The sequence below is a fragment of the Xenopus laevis genome, chromosome 5L (assembly GCF_017654675.1).
Source record: "Xenopus laevis strain J_2021 chromosome 5L, Xenopus_laevis_v10.1, whole genome shotgun sequence".
Lineage (NCBI taxonomy): Eukaryota > Metazoa > Chordata > Amphibia > Anura > Pipidae > Xenopus > Xenopus laevis.
The window spans coordinates 136,349,576-136,369,673 of record NC_054379.1 but is presented as its reverse complement, the minus strand read 5'-3'; the positions used below and the strand labels follow the sequence as shown (position 1 = coordinate 136,369,673).

General features: G+C 39.7%; 1 protein-coding gene across 4 annotated transcripts in view; it reads left to right on the top strand.

The window, feature by feature from the left end:
* arhgef4.L (Rho guanine nucleotide exchange factor 4 L homeolog) overlaps positions 1 to 19,746 on the top strand; it is a 131,751-nt gene extending 112,005 nt beyond the window's left edge. For all 4 annotated transcript variants that reach the window (XM_041563454.1, XM_018263901.2, XM_041563455.1 and 1 more), the window contains 9 exons: positions 8,222 to 8,401; positions 8,914 to 9,105; positions 10,831 to 11,010; positions 12,425 to 12,657; positions 13,403 to 13,532; positions 14,512 to 14,643; positions 16,956 to 17,199; positions 17,973 to 18,050; positions 19,252 to 19,746. In XM_041563454.1, the coding sequence (XP_041419388.1) occupies positions 8,222 to 8,401; positions 8,914 to 9,105; positions 10,831 to 11,010; positions 12,425 to 12,657; positions 13,403 to 13,532; positions 14,512 to 14,643; positions 16,956 to 17,199; positions 17,973 to 18,050; positions 19,252 to 19,409 (1,527 nt within the window). In that variant the 3' untranslated portion in view covers positions 19,410 to 19,746. The remainder of the gene's footprint in view (positions 1 to 8,221; positions 8,402 to 8,913; positions 9,106 to 10,830; positions 11,011 to 12,424; positions 12,658 to 13,402; positions 13,533 to 14,511; positions 14,644 to 16,955; positions 17,200 to 17,972; positions 18,051 to 19,251) is intronic.
* The last annotated feature ends 352 nt before the right edge of the window (positions 19,747 to 20,098 follow it).

The following is a 20,098-nucleotide window of genomic DNA, read 5'->3' as shown; positions in this document are numbered from 1 at the left end:
CAGAGCCTCCTGTAGGCTGCCAGTCCATATAGGGGCTACCAGGCCCGGATTTGAGGAGAGGCCACCAAGGCCCAGGCCTTCTCACATGCACCCTTACAATTACAGGGCTTAACCAAAGCAAGTTTTCACTTATGGAATTCACAACCTCAGATACGTATTCCCCTAGTTTTCAGCCAAGCCTAGACACTTCGATCTTCATTCCTCCTACCAACTTCAAAAGTTTAGGAACACAACAGCCCTCACTCATCTTCTAGATCAGTGCTGTCCAACTTCTGTGGTACAGAGGGACGGAATTTTTCTGGCCTACATGGTGGAGGGCCAATAATGGAAGCCAGTGTTGACCACTCCCTGTTTTTAAACCACACCCACTTTAAACCACACCCATGTTACCACAAGACCGTGTACACATTAATGGTGGTAGCACACCAAAAGATCAAATGATTGGTGCTACCAATCACTCATTTGTGAAATAAGTTAAGTCATATTAAAGAAACAGTTCAGTATAAAAAACTGGGTAAATTGATAGGCTGTACAAAAAAATATAGTTAATTAGCCAAAAATGTAATGTATAAAGGCTGGAGTGACTGGATGTCTAACATAACAGCCAGAGCACTTCCTTCTTTCCACTCTCTTGCTTTCCACTGATTGGTTACCAGGCATCAACCAATCAGTGACTTGATAGGGGGCACATGGGTCATAATGTGACCGCCCTTCAAGTCGCTGACTAACTCAGAGTTAGAGAGCTAAAACCAGGGAGTAGTGTTCTGTTCTATTTTGTTAGATATCCCCTCACTCCAGCCATTATAGATTACATTTGTGACTAACTAAATATATTAGAAATGTTTTTTATTTTGCACAACCTATCTATTTACACAGTTTTTATTTTTACTTTGAACTGTTCCTTTAAGACCTACCCTTAAATCCGTATGCCTCCTCCCCAATGGATAATACAGCACAGTTGCTCCCAGTGGTCTCAAAGCAGGTGCTTATTTTAGAATTCCTGGCTTGGAGGCAAGTTTTGGTTGCATAAAAACCAGGTGTACTGTCTCCTGAAGGCTGCCAGTCCACATAGGGGCTTCCAATAACCAATCACAGCCCTCATTTGGCACCCAGGGAACTTTTTGCATGCTCTCCAACTTCTTTTACATTTGACTGTGGTTCAAGGGTAAGGAAGGTTGGGGTCCACTGATCTACGTTATCCTAATTTTGTTCAGGGCTATTATTTTATTTTAACTCAGTGGTGTTTCCATCATACTTTTACACTTGTGTATCTCTTGTGCCTACTCCCTTTAGGACAGGGTTACTACCTTCTCTGAAAAAGATACCTACCTTATCCTATTTTTGTACTTTTTTCTCTATTAAAATATTTTTATCAGGGGTCATCGTTAGAAGCCATTTTGTAACCTTGTTTTATAGTGTAGACCCTTGCAGGCAGGGCACTTATTAATTAATATCACTGTTGGTCAATATATCTGTTGTCATTAAGTACTTATACATTCACCTCTGTGAAATACGTTAGCAGTTATCAAAAGTTTGCTACATTTCTTATCACCTATAGCAACCAATCAGCAGGTAGAGTTTCCTGGCCACTTGTATATAAGTAAAACTCTTATTAGTTGCTATGGGTTACTGCTCCTAGGCAAACTTTGTACCTTTTATTATATATATGAGGGATAGACTTTTATGTTAGTGCCACCCTTTTAGCAATTGCTGAGCCACAGTCCCAGTGTACTGCACTGAAAAGCTTCTAGGGTGGTTTAAGTAGCTGCTGGAAAAAAGTTATTTTGACCTGGATACCTTTTTGTATTATGTGTGTCTTGTGTGTATTTCTATCCCATACTCTCCTTTGTACCTTCTCCCTTTGATTCCCACTAACCTGAGAGAGTCCTCCTGTGCTTTGAGCTCTACTGTGGTCAGCACAATGAATATGCTTGCACAGCACTCTCATGTATAGTATCTGATTTGAGATACAGGATATTTAAGTTACACTTGTACTTGGCATAGAGATACCAAACCTCTGGGACTCTATGTTGGGATATGTCAACCTAACATAAAAACAGGTTTAGGAACCATTATCTTAAAAATGCTTGGGGCCCGGGATTTCAAGATTTGCTTTATTAAAAAATATAAAACGCCTTATCTTAAGGCTACTAAAAATATTTTAACTTAAAAAAAATCTTCATAGATAATGGGTTTCCATATGAATGTATCTAAACCAATTACTGGCTGGTTGGTACCCAGATAAGGAAACATAAAGAAAAGTCTATTCTAATAGATTTTAAGAAAGATGAAGGAATACTGATTCATATTTCACTGTGTTTGCCATATTTTATCTGTTGTATAAAAAAAAAAAAAAAAGCATTTGCTGATACATATACGCCCCCTAATAATTCCAGGCTTCTTTTTTGGAATGTTTGGAATCATATAAATGTAAGTTAGCCTGGATCCCTGGATTTTGTCTTATATTGGCTATGCTATCTCAAGCATTTGTTTATTTACCACAAAAGAGGCCAGGTTTAGGTAGCCTTCATGGGGACAGTGAAAACAGGGAATACTGAATTGGTTTAAAATATGAGCTGTTTATAGTTCCAACACTGTATATTCTTTTTAATGATGATCTGAGGAACCAGAATGGGTAGTAGGTGAGTATTCACATGGAATATTTTTCACTATACCCTCCGATTTCCCCACTGAATTTTGCTTACTGCAAAACTTGATTGGCCAGCCATCAACTTTTGCGATAGGTTGTGCAAAGTGTGTTCCATTTCTCCTAATGGTGTTATAACACATTAGGAGTCCTTAGGGAGCAGGTGATGAGGAAGCTTGTGAGTGGCCAGTCAAAGAGACAATCATTGCTTGGGCAAAGGCTAAACCTACCAGTACTGCCTTTAAAGATGCAAAGGGAAAAGTGAATCAGCATTTAATATTTCATTGGAGATCTAATGACCACTATTGAGTCACTTTATTCAAAACAAAGCCTTTCACTGTGTTGCTTATGGAGATGGGCAGGCCTGGATTGGCAATCTATGGATTCTGTCTTGAATTTAATAGGGGGTAATTCTTGCAAAGAGAGAGTAAGAAGGATTCAAGTTACATTCTGCATATGTGTGGATGGTAAAGGAGAAATTAAAGCCCACAATGGTACAGGTAATGGGGTAAAACAGCACAAGTACCGGTAAAATAAGTAGTAAAATTGACTTTATCCTTAATTAAGATATTTGGGTGCTCTTTTTCAAGGGTTTGTGGGGCAGCTTCTGCTGGCCAAACTCTTTTCCCTTCCTAAAATCTTCCCTATCTCTGTGTGCAAGTTTCTCACAGTAATCTATGGCCTATAATTAATTACCAAACCAGAGATGGTTTCTTAAATAAAAACACCTTTAACTATATTTATGTGGACTTTGTGGATTTCTTGGGTGCCCAATCACCCATGTGTGCTAAGTCAGTTTGTAAAGGTGTTACCTATGGCTGGTGGGTACCCATTGTTGTAACAAATACAAGGCCATTGCTGACTTGCATCTTCAAACACGTGCAATTAACTCAAACACACTTTATTAATGGGCAACCTCCTGCAGGGAAGCAGACTTAAGACCGGGGCTCTGGTTGCCAACAAAGGATGATATTTGAACAATACAATTATTATTGCAATTCCTCTCCCTCCTTCTCTCGGTACATCTCTCACACAAACTGTGCCATTAGCTGTTCCATGGAGGTCCTTCTTCCCCCCTTTCTCTGCCATGACTGCGTGTACAGTGCCCAAGCATTATACACCTACACGCTAAGATCCCTAACACTGGCAGCCTATTGCCTCCAGAGGCTCTATCCCACACCTAGTCAATCCTCATTGGGACGACAGGCTATCCATTATCGCTAGCCCTCTCTAACTTTTACTTCTAGAGTGAACTTACTTGCCACTACTATCCTCTAGCTAGCCCTGATGATACTAACCTCCCCATTGGTCTGAATGCTGCCTCTTAATGTTAATAGGTCAAAATAGGAAGTTCCTCATCAAGGCACCAGGATGATTTCAGTCTGTTTTGCTTAAATGGGGGTAAACCCCCGATAAGACTATAAAGGGAGCCCCACTGTTTCATGCGCATTGGGGCCCAAATAAATTTAGCAGGGGCACCCAGGCCCTTGATGTTAAGCCATGCTGTGTATGTGTATATATATATACTGTATATTTGTGTATGTGTTGTTCTATCAACCAGCAACCAGCTCTTTATTGATTGTTCATAATGCACACAGTATCCCTTTGGGTTAACAACATTGTTCCCATCATATAATAGCCTATTTCTCAGGGACATATCAGAGGAAGGTCTCTCACGGGAAATCAAAATGACCAATAAGTCTTGTAAGTTCCATTGTGTAATTGAATGCTGTGTAATTAGGAGAATGTTATCATAGAGGGAACATAGCTGTCACTTAATCTACAGGAGCTGAAGGACAGGAAGATTCGATTTACTGTTGCTCGATTGAGTTTCCCAAGCTGATAAACACTTATCATAAACAGAAGTATAAAAATGTCAAATTAAACCAGTAGCAACCTTAACTGATTTATATCATGTGATCTGCAACAAAATGAAGTTTGATAACATCAAGTGCTGCATCAGTAAGAGAAAATGGTGCAAAGGTGCAGTTCTCCTGACAGGGCAAGGCGATTCAAATTTGGGGGGGGGGGGTGGAGCACTGAAGCAATATGGTCCCCTTCCTTGAAGTAATACATTTCTGGGGTAACAAATCTCCCCGTATGCCATTACCCTACAGCTTTATTAAAAAAAATTCTATAAAAATCTCTAGATTTTTTGCAGAAATGCTGGGATTGTTTTTCTTAATTTAGCATATAGGCACCCAAAGGTCAATCCCCATTATGGTAAAGAAGGTGCTGTGCCTCTCCAAAAACTAGGATGAGATGGTACTTGTGAAGATTAAAATTAATTAAAAGGTGAAAAAATCCTTTAAGTAGGTATGGAGATCAAAATTATGGAAAGACCCCTAATATGGAAAACCCAAGTTTTTGCTCATTCTGGATAACAGGTATTTGTATATCTGCAAGACATATTTTGTATATAGGATCTCTTACTAAAAAGAATATCACATTGGAAGCTAGCTATATATTAATATATACATATAGAAATATATATCTATACTGTATATGTTTTATGTAATATACTGTATATATATATATATATATATATATATATTTCGACGTTTCGGCTTCTCCACTGAAGCCTTTCTCAAGAGGTGTGCACAGTGCAAATAAGGACTGTTATTTGCACTGTGCACACCTCTTGAGAAAGGCTTCAGTGGAGAAGCCGAAACGTCGAAATAAAAATTTTTGGTTTTTTGGACACCTTTGCAAAGACCTGGTTGTGCGTTTTTTGTACAGCATTTTGGTTTACATAATTTTTTGAATTCTGCACCCAGGCAGTTGTTGTTATATAACGAGTGCTCCAGTTTTGTGTATATATATATATATATATATATATATATATATATATATATTAAGGGGCCGATTCACAAAGGGTCGAATATCGAGGGTTAATTAACCCTCGATATTCGACTGGGAATGAAAATCCTTCGACTTCGAATATCGAAGTCGAAGGATTTTAGCGCAAATAGTGCGAACGAACGATCGATGGATTATTCCTTCGATCGAACGGTAAAATCCTTCGAATCAAATGATTCGAAGGATTTAAATCCAACGATCGAAGGAATATCCTTAGACCAAAAAAACTTAGGAAAGCCTATGGGGACCTTCCACATAGGCTAACATTGAGTTCGGTAGCTTTTAGATGGCGAACTAGGGGGTCGAAGTTTTTTCTTAAAGAGACAGTACTTCGACTATCGAATAGTCGAATAGTCGAACAATTTTTAGTTTGAATCCTTCGTTTCGAAGTCGTAGTCGAAGGTCGAAGTAGCCCAAAAAACACTTCGAAATTCGAAGTTTTTTTACTTTGAAACCTTCACTCGAAGTTAGTGAATCGGCCCCTAGATGTTCTATAGCTTAAACAAAGACAGGATAATCAGATTTAACCCTTTGCAGAAGGTATGTAGGGCAGTTGGAGGAAGTGACCACTTTAATAAATACATATAAATATATTGCAGTGTGAGTTTCAACAAATCTGCTTATTTCAATGTTAGGCCTACACAGACCCTTTATACAGCATCCTAGCTATCTGCATCCTTCAGCATCTGCACTGGTGCCTCAGGCATCTCTGGAGACATATGTGTATTGAAAACCCCTGTTTTCCAGTGATTCTTTCCCTTAGATATTGTAGAGTGCTACTGAATAATTCATACATCCACAAGGTCTTTTTTCCCATTAAGACAGGGGAATACTTTTTGACAACAGGGATGATCTATGGGACTAAGGGAGCTGCAGTACTTTGTAATTAAAAATAAAGTGTCACTGCTGGTTAGGAATAGCTAAACACTCCTTCATACATTCTATTTGTCATGTAACCAGTTAGTAACAGACAGCAATTTAGTGAGGTCTCCTTAGGCAACCCATTCACAAGGATCCAATATATTTCCAAAGAGCAAAAACAGCCTTTAGGTGCCTCGAAGGACTTGTCTGTTTCTTTCAAATGCCAAGACCCTAGTTTCTAGCTCTTTTATCTTCACCTGATGTCCCCTTGTAACATTACTGGTATAGAGATTAGAAGAATATTCTTAGATAATGAATCACCAAGGAGACGCGTGACCATATAAAAGCGCAAGGCTAAAGGCCTCCCTGGTGACTTATAACAACCTTATATTTTACAACAGAGGTAGATTTATTTTTTTACAATACACATAAGTTTCAGTGAATCATAGGATATTCAAGGCTCTTGTGTATTATAAGGGTAAGGGCACACGGGCAGATTCGGGGCAGGGCCGGAACTAGGGGTAGGCAGAGTAGGCACGTGCCTAGGGCGCAAAGCTAGGGGGGCGCCAGGCACCTACCTCCTTTGTCGCCTACCCCAAGTCCGGTTCCAGACTATCTGGTTGTTATTGCTTCTTCTTCGATTCTGCGCATGCGCGAAAACTCCATTTTGCGCAGATTCGCGCATGCGCAGATTTGCACAGGCGCCGCTACTGCCCGGCTTGCCTAGGGCGCCTGGACAGCCTCTGATTCGGGGAGATTAGTTGCCCCGCCAACAAATCTCCTCTTCTTCGGGGCGACAATCTCTATGAACTACCTTCCCCTGCCTTTCCACTGGCTAGAATGAAAAATCGCCAGCAGGATGGCACTTGCAGCGCTTCATTTTCCAAAGTCTCCCAAAGTTGCCCTGAAGAAGAGGAGACCCCATGTTTTCATTAGAAAACATGGGGTCTGTTAGTGTCTGGATTAGTATATATTTATACATTTGTTACAGGGCAACCCTTTTGAAATAAAAAATAACAAAAGTGGTATAAAGGTGATACCTTTATTGGCTAACTAAGATAATCAATAAATAGACTTAGGTGGTATCAAAAACAGGCTTTTACTGTTTAAAACAATTTGGCAATATACAATTGTGTTAATAAAAGTTCAGTTTATACAGCAATGATATACATAGCAATAGTATACATACCACCTAAAGGTTTGTACAAGGCAAAAAAAGAAGCAACAAGGAGCGGATATACTTGTCCATGCAACCTCTGGAGACATACATGGTTTTTAGGTTAAAGTTGCTAATACAAAACATGGAATTGTCTTTAACAGAGCCAGACCTAGCGTAGGTTGTAAAGGCAAATGCCTAAAGAATGATGTTGGAGAGATGCAATGACTCAAGGTGGGGTTGGGGGGGGGCAATAAGTGCCAGTGACAGTCAGGGATTTGCATTGGGTGCCATAAGCTTTTTGACCCAACTATAGTCTTTAAGAAATGTCATGAGATTTTCTTCTTCCTCACAGCAATTGAGCTTCTCGGGACAGGAAACTCCACATCTGTAATAATTGTTGTATTTCATTATAATATTTGGCATTACTGTCTATGTTCTTATATGGCACAATATGAATAAATACAAGAGAAATAGTCCCAAAATGCAGACGAGCCACACACACAGGATCACACAGAAACACAATGTCAAACTATTATTTAATTAGGAGACAGGTCCATCTCTTCCATTTACAGCATCTTGAATATAGAAAAATAAATGATAATTGATAAGCGGAGAACCGTCTAAGACAATATTCTGCAGGATTTGTGCCCATATGGATATGAGTTGATGGAACATGGCCCTTTGTTAATTTACAGCTGATAAGTGATGGCAGTGTGGTATACGCTGAAGCTCTCTGGGACCATGTCACTATGGATGATGAAGAACTGGGTTTTAAGGCCGGCAGTGTCATTGAAGTAATGGATGCTACCAATAAGGAGTGGTGGTGGGGGAGGATTCTAGACAGTGAAGGATGGTTTCCAGCCAGCTTTGTTAGGGTAAGTATTGTTACTCTATAACTATTTCTTTTTACTATAAGAATATTCTTTACTATTATTGACTTTGAGAAATTGTATAAGTTAGCATTTCAAGAAGGAATTATAGAATGACAATATATACATACTGAGTAATCTGGGATTCCAGGAAGAATTCCTGGAATTCTGGTAATGGTTGATGTACAGGGATCATAAAAAATAACCATGAAGTTTATGAAAATAAACCATTTTATGTTTAAAAGGGAACATAAATAAAAACAACTGAAAATTTTACTTTGTTTTCTTCAATTAGCTCTGATTAAAAATATGGACCTATTCATTTAATATTCATTTAAAAAGCCTTGTTTACATCCCTGTAGTATTACAATACATATCATTATTCCTTGATTGAAGGTAAGCAGTTTAGAGCAACTTCTTTAAAATTCATTTTTAAAATTCAGTTAATACTTAGACGTAAATATATCGGAGTGCACTGTGTTATTGGAAGGATTAAACCATTTCCTTGTTTGCTACAGCTCCGTGTCAACCAGGATGAACCGATGGAAGACTGTGCAATTAAAGCAGGGGACAAAGACCAGGATCCAAGAAATGTCCCAAGGAGAAATGGTTTTGGGCCGAACAACAAAGATCAAATGAGAACTAATGTTATTAATGAGATATTAAATACAGAAAAACATTATATTAAGCACCTGAAGGATATTTGTGAGGTACAGTAACTGTGACTTATGACTTATATCACTTAGGAATGGGGGACAAGCAGAAGTTGGGTTGCTGTAGCAAGTGGGCATCTAGCGAATTTAAAATGGACTTGACTTGGGTGCAAATACCTCTTGGTCTAAATTTGTTCTCACCGAGGAGAGAGCTTTTGTCTAGAAATCTATGCCTCAAAATTTATTTAGAGCCTTCATTTTAATTGGTTGGAACTTAAATTTGTTGTCTTTGGTTTTTTTTGTTTTGCTTTAATGTAAATATTCCGCCAGGATTTTTCAAAGTAAAAATAGAATCTTTAGTGAAAAATTTCTTAGGTTGCCAATGGCCTATCAGTGGGATTTTTGCCCTGGGTTCATTGGTACCTCAAAGTAGCTCTGCCCTTATTTTTGAATGGGAAGTGATGACAGGCAATGAAGAGACTTTTGACATTTGTGGTGCTCCCTGAGAGCACTTCCACAACACTCAAAATACCAGCTGTAGCATAGACCTAAGACTGTAAAGGTACCTGTAGGCAGATTTCTGAAGCCATGGTAAAATGTTACTGGCAATATGGCTCCTGTAAAAACAACATCTAGCAACATCATTACACAAAAAGCAGAGAATCCCAACTGAAATTAATTAAACATTTCAATGGTTTACATTGTGATTTCCCCCTGATTAATATTGAATAGACAATTTATCTGTTGAATTAATATGCATGTTTTATATATATACATATCAGTTTCTAAGCATATGTTCTACTATTTGTAAAGGCACCTGATCTAAAATAAGTCCACCGTCATAAACTTTTGTTTAATAAAGATAAAGGGCTCACATACAATCACAGCCACAATTGCAAATATGCAAAAGTATACCCGAATGTTGCACACATTTCCAACATTCATTAAAGGTAATCTACTCAGGGTGATCCTACCCAATTTGCCGCCCGAGGCGGCCTTCGTATTTGCCGCCCCCGAGGCGGCCTTCGTTTTTGCTGCCCCACCTCCCCACAGCACTCACCTTCAGCGCCTGACGGGGGTCAGCGGGGGGTCCACGTCGCTAGTGCAGAGAGCGCAATTGCGCTCTCTGCACTAGAAGAGCAGAATTTCCGGGTTGAAAATCGGAAATTCGTCTCTTAGTTACCAGGAGCGGCATTTTTGCCGCCCCTGGTAAACAGGGGGAGGCTGCCGCCTGAGGCGAGTACCTCAACTCTCCTCATTGGCGGTGCGCCCCTGACTGTACTTGTGTCTACACATGCTCTTTACATTCCCATGCTTATGCCCAATGCTCCAGTCCATTCTGCTCTGTTGAATCTCTTGCAAGTGTGACTATTAACACTGGGGAACCCTACAGTTACTGCCACTTTTAGGGACCCCATAGCATGGAAAACATGCCCTACTTATCACATGCTAATAGCATTTTAACACCATTGGACGGAAATGGTGCAATACCTACATTGGCAATTTGTATCCCATTTGTATAAATGCATATGTGCAATCACATGCTTTTTAAGGTGTAATTGCAGTGGGCGCAAATCCATGCGTGGCCATAATTAAACTGGTGTTGTTGGGGAAATGCTGCATTGTGGGAAAAAAACATGGCGATTTGCATCCTGTATTGCAGTTTGCACACTTGCGGTCATAAATGAACCCTTATATGTCTAGGAGTATATATTTTATAAGCTGTCAAATGGTTTTAGTTAAAGGCCCAAGGATCTCTTAATTGTGATGACTCTCATACAGGGCTACATCAAGCAGTGCCGTAAAAGAGATGACATGTTTACTGAGGAGCAACTGTGGACAATCTTCGGAAACATTGAAGATATCTACAAATTCCAGAAGAAATTTTTGAAAACACTTGAAAAAAGAATTAACAAAGAATCTCCACATTTGAGTGAAATCGGCTCTTGCTTTTTGGAATATGTAAGTGAATTCCTTGCCTTTGTGTATTAACAGTGATAATTATAATTATAACTGTAGTTGGTATTGTATAGTGAATTAAGTACACTCTCTTGTAAATTATAAGGATATTATAAGTCACCGAGGAGTTTCATGATCATATAAAAGCATGAGGCTAAAGACCAAGTGTTTTTATACAGGTCATGGAACTCCAAGGTGACTTCCGAGGTGACTTCTAATATCCTCATATTTCCAACAATAGGTACTTTATTTATTATAATACACAAGTTTCAGTGAGTCATGTAACAGAAATTACATCAGAACTCACCGTTTATAACTGATGACGTCAGCACTCACCGTTTAGAAGGATATAATTTACAAGATATTCATGGCTTTTGTGTATTATATACATATAATGGACATTGATGATATTGCTTCATATGGCTAATGCTAGAGTTCACATATTTAAATTGTATGGGGCTCATATTGTAAATGCCTCGGCTTATTCTTGCATTTGAATAACTTGTATTCCTTGTTGTTGTTTCCTTTCACTGCCGAGTCACATGGCTGGCCTGGGAACCACACTTTGCTAGGAAACACTCTTCTCATTGACTAGACTAGAATGTGAGGACCTAGATTCTGCTTTTTTACCATTCCTTTGTCCCCTTTGGCAACATCAAGAACAAGACAAAGCTTTTGTCCTTATGTGTAATTGATTATTTCACCCCACCTTTGGATCCCAGCCTGGGAGGCCCCTGTGGGGCATGGAAAACTGTAAGGAGGGTCTTTTTTTCTAAACTCATAGGCTGGACTCACTATTTTCGGTTGTTGGTTGTTAACGATAACCAAAGTATTATTTGCTGGTGGGTTCGAAAAAGTCGAACACCCCTAGTTAATAAATTGGTAAATTTTTTTCACAGGTGGGTACTCCTTTTTGGAAAAAATTGCACTGGCCTGGGTGGGTACTACTCTGACATCTTACTTAATTCCCAGGCTTCCCCAGCAGTATTTAACTCTACTGCGTGTGCGTGAGTTTCAGTCAGTGATAGGGATGTCTGGGAAAGGTAAGTAGAATGGGACAACAACACTTAATTTGTTTTTTACCAGAGCTTGTGCATTTTTTCCCTAATTCTCTGTAGTATTTAGGCCACCCCTCCCCAGTGAAACCACCCTTTACTTATTCTTTAATGGAATTAACATTTTTGTTCTTGGGTTTTGCTTTGCCCTTGTTGGCAACTTATTTGTCTTGGATAGGGGGATATTTGCTACACAGATAATACATTTCTTTGGTAGCCGCAGTTGTAGGCACAGTGGATGCCCCTTTCCTTATCTACTGGCAGATTATGCTGATGTTTCCATATAGATAACCCTTCCTGGTTTTATTTATGTGCATATTTCCCATGGAGCTAACCAAGAGGTTTCTACATTTATTTTTCAGCAAACAGATTTTCAAATCTACTCGGAATATTGCAACAATCACCCCAACGCCTGCACAGAACTTTCCAAACTCTCCAAGGCCAAGAAGTATGTCCATTTCTTTGAGACCTGCCGTTTATTACAGAAGATGATTGATATCTCTCTAGATGGGTTTCTGCTAACCCCAGTACAAAAGATCTGTAAATATCCACTTCAGCTGGCGGAACTTCTAAAGTACACCAATCCCCAACACAGGTACTAAATCATACACAATGTTTTTTTTAGCACAATGTGCCCATTTACATACCATATGATACTAACTTGGAATTAATAGGAACAGATAGAGCACAGGGGAAATAAATAGAAGTGGATAATACTTGTTACATATGTGGAAGATTGGAACATTTTGTTTCTGTTCTTTATAGTTTGGGTTATTAACTGTGGTGCCTTAGACTGGGACATACCTTGACGTACCTGGGCCATGCAAATGACATATACATATACACATATTAGCACAGATTAAAGTGCCAAGGAAGAAACCCAATGTGATTAATTTACCAGACCCACGGTTCCCTTGGTCCTCCCTGCAGACATGGGAATCTGTTCTCCTACTCTTGTGCCAATGGGCTGGCATTAGAGTACACAAGGGCACCTTATGTTGTGCCAATGCTTTTTATAGTAGTTATATAATCAAGCTTTGTACACACCTAATATGCTTCTCCCCATCCGTTATGGAAGTATTTATGAAATTACAAGCTGCACAAATAAGTGTCTGACATTTTTTCCCACCTTCAGGCTCAAGCTAAAAGGAAAAATTCTCTACTTTTGTACTCATCCTGGTTAAAGTATAGGCATAAGCTGAAACAAGGGATGTCAAATGCCCCCCAGCTTACTGAATAACTTAGGTTATGCACTTCACGAATACTGTTATACTGTTGCTTTTTCTAAAAAACACAATAATATGAAAACAAATGTATTTCCTTCTTGTTTTTCAATCCAGAGACTACACAAATGTTGAGGCGGCCTTGGACGCAATGAAAAATGTTGCCAGACTTATCAACGAAAGAAAGCGAAGACTTGAGAACATTGATAAAATAGCCCAGTGGCAAAGTTCTATAGAGGACTGGGAGGTAAATATGGCCTTTTTTTTGCTATTTCCCTGCAATTTGTGTTCCCAGGATAGAACTAGCTGCCCTTCCTGATACTGTACTATGGTCAAAGGACAAGGAAAATATTCGATTTTCTTTAGTGATAATTTCTATTTGCACATGTCTATATACATAGTCATTTCAACATAAACTCTGTAATGGAAGTGCCATATTAGGACAAGGACATTTCCGGTGGAAACTAATGTTATTTGAATTAGATAGCTAGTCCATCATTCTCTCTTTTAAAGACCATCCAGGACTATCTCTGTATTCTCCGTTGAATTCCCTCTGCAATATTAAAGGCTCAAAAACAAAGAGATAAAAAGAAAAGATAGGGAGCAAAAAGGAAGAATAAGTAATATTGTTGAAGGAAATATTTGAGAGAGTGTAATTCAACGATACCACTCAGCCACCACTCAGATGGGAATGGATCAGTCAGTCACAGATTCATCAGTCTGTCTCACTATCGTCAGCATTCTTCTGAGAGTGTAATTATGTTTCTATTGGGGGTATATTGAGTTTCCCCTGCAGATGGCGCTGTTCTAAGAGTGATGGCACACAAACCATTCTCTATGCACAACACTCCTGTCACTAAACGCTTGGGGTGGATATCAGGCCAAAATCTGCCCATTGTATGCAGTCGAGGAGATTTCCATTCCATCATCTGTTACTGCACACATTGGAAAATATCTTATTAGCATTTTCTCTACTGCTGTTTTTCCACTATTACCCTAATTGTTAGCTCGGGTGATGCTGGTCTATGGACTGTTTTTGAAAAAGGATATCAACCCAAAAGTGTTTTCCTTCCAGTTTCACTGATGTGGGATTAAACAAGAACACATCACTCTAATGGATTGTTGTATTTAGCCAAAAAAAAAAAACATGGAAATGTTTTGTCATTTTTGCTAAAAGTCCACAAAGTTGAAGTTGAATTTTCACCCATCGTTTGCATTTGCTACAGGGAGAAGATATTCTTACCAAAAGCTCTGAGCTTATACATTCTGGTGAATTAACCAAGATTTCTCACCAACAACCAAAGGGACAGCAGCGGATATTTTTTCTCTTTGATCATCAAATTGTTTACTGCAAGAAGGTAATTGAATTTGACCTTTTAATCGTTTAGCCTGCATTGAGAGAATATTTTTAACAGTACAGACATTTTACCAACTCTGTAACTGTAGGGTGTATAGATCCATATTTATATGGTAGAATAATTCCTGCTTGAAGGATATGTGCATTGTTAGTCCAGCCCTTCATATCATCATAATCGTACAATTGTGACATCATCTGTAAGATTCTAAAAATATTTTGCATTCAATTCTATCATTTATTTAAAGGGGACCCGTAACCCAAAAAAATTATTCCAAATTTTATTTTATCATGTTAGTCAAGCAAAATTAACTTTAATTACACTGTATCAATTATCTGAATCTTGTTTCCATCAGGCTGGGAATTCATAACTATAGCAAGCAGGCAGGAGCCATTTTGTGGGCACTGTTATTAAGGCAAGCCTTGCATCATAAATCAAAAACAAAAATTGGGAGACACTATGGGGCAAAGTCACTAAGCGCCGAAGTGCCGAACGCTAGCGTTAATTCGCTAGCATTTGGCATTTTCGTTACTGCGCAAATTCACTAACGAATGCTGGCGTAGTTTCGCTAGTGTTACTTCGCACCCTTACGCCAGGCGAATTTTCGCTAGCGACGTAACTACGCAAATTCACTAACTTGCGCAGTGTACTGAACGCTACCTTTTACGCTAGACTTCCTTTGCCACCTCAGTCCTGGCGAAGCGCAATAGAGTAGATAGGGATTGTTTCAAAAAAAGTCAAAATTTTTTCTAAGTCCCAAAAAACTCTGGCGTGTTTTCTACATTATGGGTGATAGGCTGAAAAAGATCGAAAAAATTTTTGGGGCTCCCCTCCTTCCCCCCTACATTTCCTGACTCATGGCAACTTACCTAGACAGTGGGCACATGTATAGGGCAAAATAAAATTTTTATTTGCAGATTTGAAGGTTTTCTTGGCATTTGTAGTGCTGATACGTATTCCTCCATTGAAATTTGAATTTGGCGCCGTATGCAAATTAGCCTTCGCTAGCGTAACTTCGCTTTACATAGCGAATCAACGCTAGCGCAACTTCGCAACCTTACGCTACCCCTGAGCGCAACTTCGGATTTTAGTGAATTTGCGGAGCGCTGGCGAAACTACGCCTGGCGAAGTGCGGCGCAACTTCGCATCTTAGTGAATTTGCCCCTTACTGTTTAGTGAAAGTGTTTCGTGCCAAGGGTGGGCACTTATTCATAGGCTTGCATCATCTCAGAATCTTGTTTGTGCACCAGAATGGGGGACCTGATGTCCATCCCCATGCCCTGGCTACACAATTAAATGGTGAAGAGAACGGGGGAATATGGGGAGAGCAGTGACATCTAGGAAGTGCTGAATGGAAAGTGAAAGTAACTGCCTGCTCCGCCTCTATGCCTAAGACATAGAGAAGGGGCAGGCAATATTTGATTGACAGTTGATATTTTTAAATGAGTTTACAACAGCTATGAAGGCTTTAATGAAGAAAAGAATTTGGATTTCATGTTTTATTTGAAAAGGACTTTTGTTATACAGATTTTTATGTCTAGGTGACAGGTCCCCTTTAATAGTTTTAGAAATGACCAACTGCACTAAAGGGGTTCAGTTTGCATGACTTGATTGTGGACACTTCTATTGTCTGCTCTCACTTTCTAGAAAGCTCAAGTTAGAGACAATAGAATGGCAAGACTCATACTGGGGGCTCAGGTATCCTATTGATACAAAGGACCAAGACAACAACTGTGTTTCTGATCTCAGCCACAGTAGATGGCATACAATTACACAAACACACAATGCTGGATAGAGGTTCCTTGCTCAAAACAAATGGAATCTTTGCTCCAAAATCCATAACCATATGTGAATAAAACAGTGACAAAGGTCTAAGAACATCCCAAACTGATGTCTGTCCTATATTTTATACAGATTATTTTGCTCAGTATCATACTGGTACAGATGCACAAACCAAGAGTGCCATCTAGCACACTCAGTATAACACTGCATGGCTAATTCAGTTCTGTCCATTATTTTTTTCTGCCCTATTTCTCAAGTTGGAGGCCATAAAATCATCTCAGTACGGCACAGCTGGCCATGGTCCTCCTGTTTGGGGTACATGGTGAAATGATGCCTCTCATTTGTGAGCACAAACACTCTTCCCCACTCAAACCTACATTCTGATTGGCTGGCAGAAGGGTGATGGTACTTACAGTTGGCAAAGTTACACAGAGTTACTATTAATCGTTGAATACGTAATGTAAAATACATAATGTGTGAGATGACCCTTTCTTGTATTTCTCAAGATAACATTTTATTTCTGGGAACTCTAGGATCTGTTACGGCGTGACATTCTGTATTATAAAGGGAAGATGGACATGGACGACATGGAAGTCGTAAATGTAGACGATGGTAAAGACAGAGACTTTAATATCACTGTAAAAAATGCATTCAAGCTGCAAAGCAAAGCCTCAGAAGAGATTCACCTTTTCCTTGCAAAAAAACCGGAGCACAAGCAACGTTGGCTCCAGGCCTTTGAGGAGGAAAGGAAACAGGTGCTGCTGGATAAAGAGACAGGTATGGCTGGCTTTCCTTCTTACCAAACAGAAATACAAAGGGTCTGTTCACGCTTGCACCCAAACAGGACTCAGCATACTGTGTTCCTACTGGTTCAACTACTCAATGCCCATGAGCCCCATATGAAGGCTGTATGCACAGTGCTGTCTTCCTGGACATATTTATTGTCCCATCTAACTGCTAGCTGATCCAGAAAAAGGTTAAAAAAGGCCCTTTCAACTTGTTTTAGGGCCATGGCCGACAGGGTGATTTGTCAATCTTGATTAATTTGCACTACTTTAATTTAGGGATGCACCGAATCCACTATTTTGGATTCGGCAGAACTCCCGAATCCTTCGCGAAAGATTCGGCTGAATACAGAAGCGAATCTGAACCCTAATTTGTATATGCTAATTAGGGGTGGGAATGGGAAAACAATTTTTACTTCCTTGTTTTGTGACAAAAAGTCACGCAACTTCCCTCCATGCCCCTAATTTGCATATGCAAATTAGGATTCGGTTCAGCTGGGCAGAAGGATACGCCCGAATCCGAATCCTGCTGAAAAAGGCAGAATCCTGGCTGAATCCTGAACCGAATCCTGGATTCGGTGCATCCCTAATTTAATTCTAATCGCTTTTCTGTAAATCGGCGCTTTCTGGATAGTGTGGTTTCCGGATAACAGATTCCATACCTGTATTACCAAAACCACTAGACCTTAGTTTAGATCGTGTTCAATGTTTTGGAGGCAAAAATAGTGTGTTGGAAATATGTAACAGTTTAATATGCTTTATTAGGTTTCAGCATCAGTGAAATACAGAAGAAGCAGGCTATGATTAATGCCAGTAAGCCTCAACCAGCAGGAAAGCCTAAAGGTTGGTATGATGTGGGAATGGACAGTGATGCATGAACATAATAGCTCTTAAGGAAGTCACTTTTGGCTTTATATGCCCTTACTGTGTATATTATATATGGCCTGCCTACTTTGTGGGATCTGTATACAATAGAATGCAATGAGAAGAGAAGAAAATACACTTTTGCATACTGATATATATTATTTGTACTAAGACATCTTTATTAAGTATGTGGTATGTGATTGTGAATATACATCTGAAGCCAATGGATTTGTCCAAATTTGCCACCAATATATCTTTTGGGTCCCATATTGGCCCCAAATATGGAAACTCTGCCAAATGTCAGTTGCCATAGACAGCACTACCATTGGGCCTGTGTGTGTGTGGGGGGGGGGGTTGGTTCTACCTCAGTGTTTTTGAAATGCCAGAGATTTTGAATCTTACGCTAGACATGACTCCACCTTTGTCTCTGGAATTTTCTCCAAATAGATATCATGATACCGCCATGTGACCCCCCCTCAAGTCACTGATTGGTTACTGCTTGGTCACCAGGGTAACCAGTCAGTGTAAACCAAGAGAGCTGCAAAGCAGGAAGTAGTGTTCTAGCTATTATGTTACACACCCAGTCACTCCAGCCTTTATACATTACATTTTTAGCTAACTAACTATATTAGAAACATTATATATTTTGCACAGTCTATCTATTTACGCGGTTTTTGTTTCTACACTGAATAATTCCTTTAGGAGCAAAAAGATGGCTGAAATCAGAAGGTCAGGCTACTAGGCTGGAGTATTGTACTGTATATGCAACTGCCAGAACCCTAATCCATCTGTCAGCTCAGTAACTCAGTTGAGAATTGGCCAGACTAGATGCAGTGATGGCAAAATCAAGTTCTTTGTATATAAAACATTTTTGCCCTAACCCCATGAGAATCAACACTCATTTCTCCCTCCTGAGGTTTTTCATACTTTTTCTGTTAATAGAGAAATGCTTGAATTCCATCATGTAGCAGATTTCTCCTTTCATAATCATCATCACCAGGGACTGGCATTTCAACCCTCCCTCTCACATTCCTATGGAATTCCTTTAGAAGTGTATGTGGATATTCCCATGAGATGACTGAGGGGCTGACTGTGTAATGTGTGGGTGTTCCCAAGATGTGAGGGACAGGGACATTTCTAGGTCTTGGTGTCAACTGAACCTGCATCTCTTGCCTTGCAGCTGTCAATAGGACATACTATGATTTCTGGATGAAACAGAAGCACCCCACTCTGCCTGCCAACCTCCCACAGCAACAAGTCTTCATGCTGGCCGAACCCAAGCGCAAACCCTCCAATTTCTGGCAGAACATCAGCCGGCTGACCCCGTTCAAAAAATAAAGGACGTCTTTGTGTTCTGCTCCTGCCTCCTGTACAAAGAAAGCACTTTACCCGCAGTCGACAAAGTGCCTGTGCCCGGGAGCCCTGTCTTTCCTTTATTGGGCATGATGGCGCCGGCTGGTGTATTTATTTTTTACAGAACAGTTGGACATTCTCAACATATTTGTCGCTGCCTTTTTGACATGATCAGATGAATCATCTGGGAAGTATTGTTTGTTTGTTTTTTCTGTTTCACTCCTCGTCTTAGCAAGTCAAAATATTGGCTCTATAGATGCTACTGGCGTGCTCATGCCAGGCCTCTGTGTCCGGCCAATAAACTGAAGAGGGTGACCAGAGATACTGGCTCCGGATTCTGGCTCCATGTATAGGGACGACATGAAATTTCCATGTTTACTAGGAAAGTGTTTTATAAGCTCATTGCATAGTAAATACTGACCCTATTTTGGAGCAGTTCTGCAGTACATTGATTAGATTCAACTTTAATTGATAATGAATTTAGCCCTCACTTTAATAGATACTGACAAGTATGTGGTCCATCTAAACTACTAAACTACCCTAAATATTAAAGTCTTTACCATATGCCCCAGGGGTGGGGGGTTTCTTTTGTGGAGCAACCCTGAAGCCTTATTTACTACTCCCCAACACAGGGCCAAGCTTGTGTCAGTTACAGGTATGGGGCCTGTTATCCA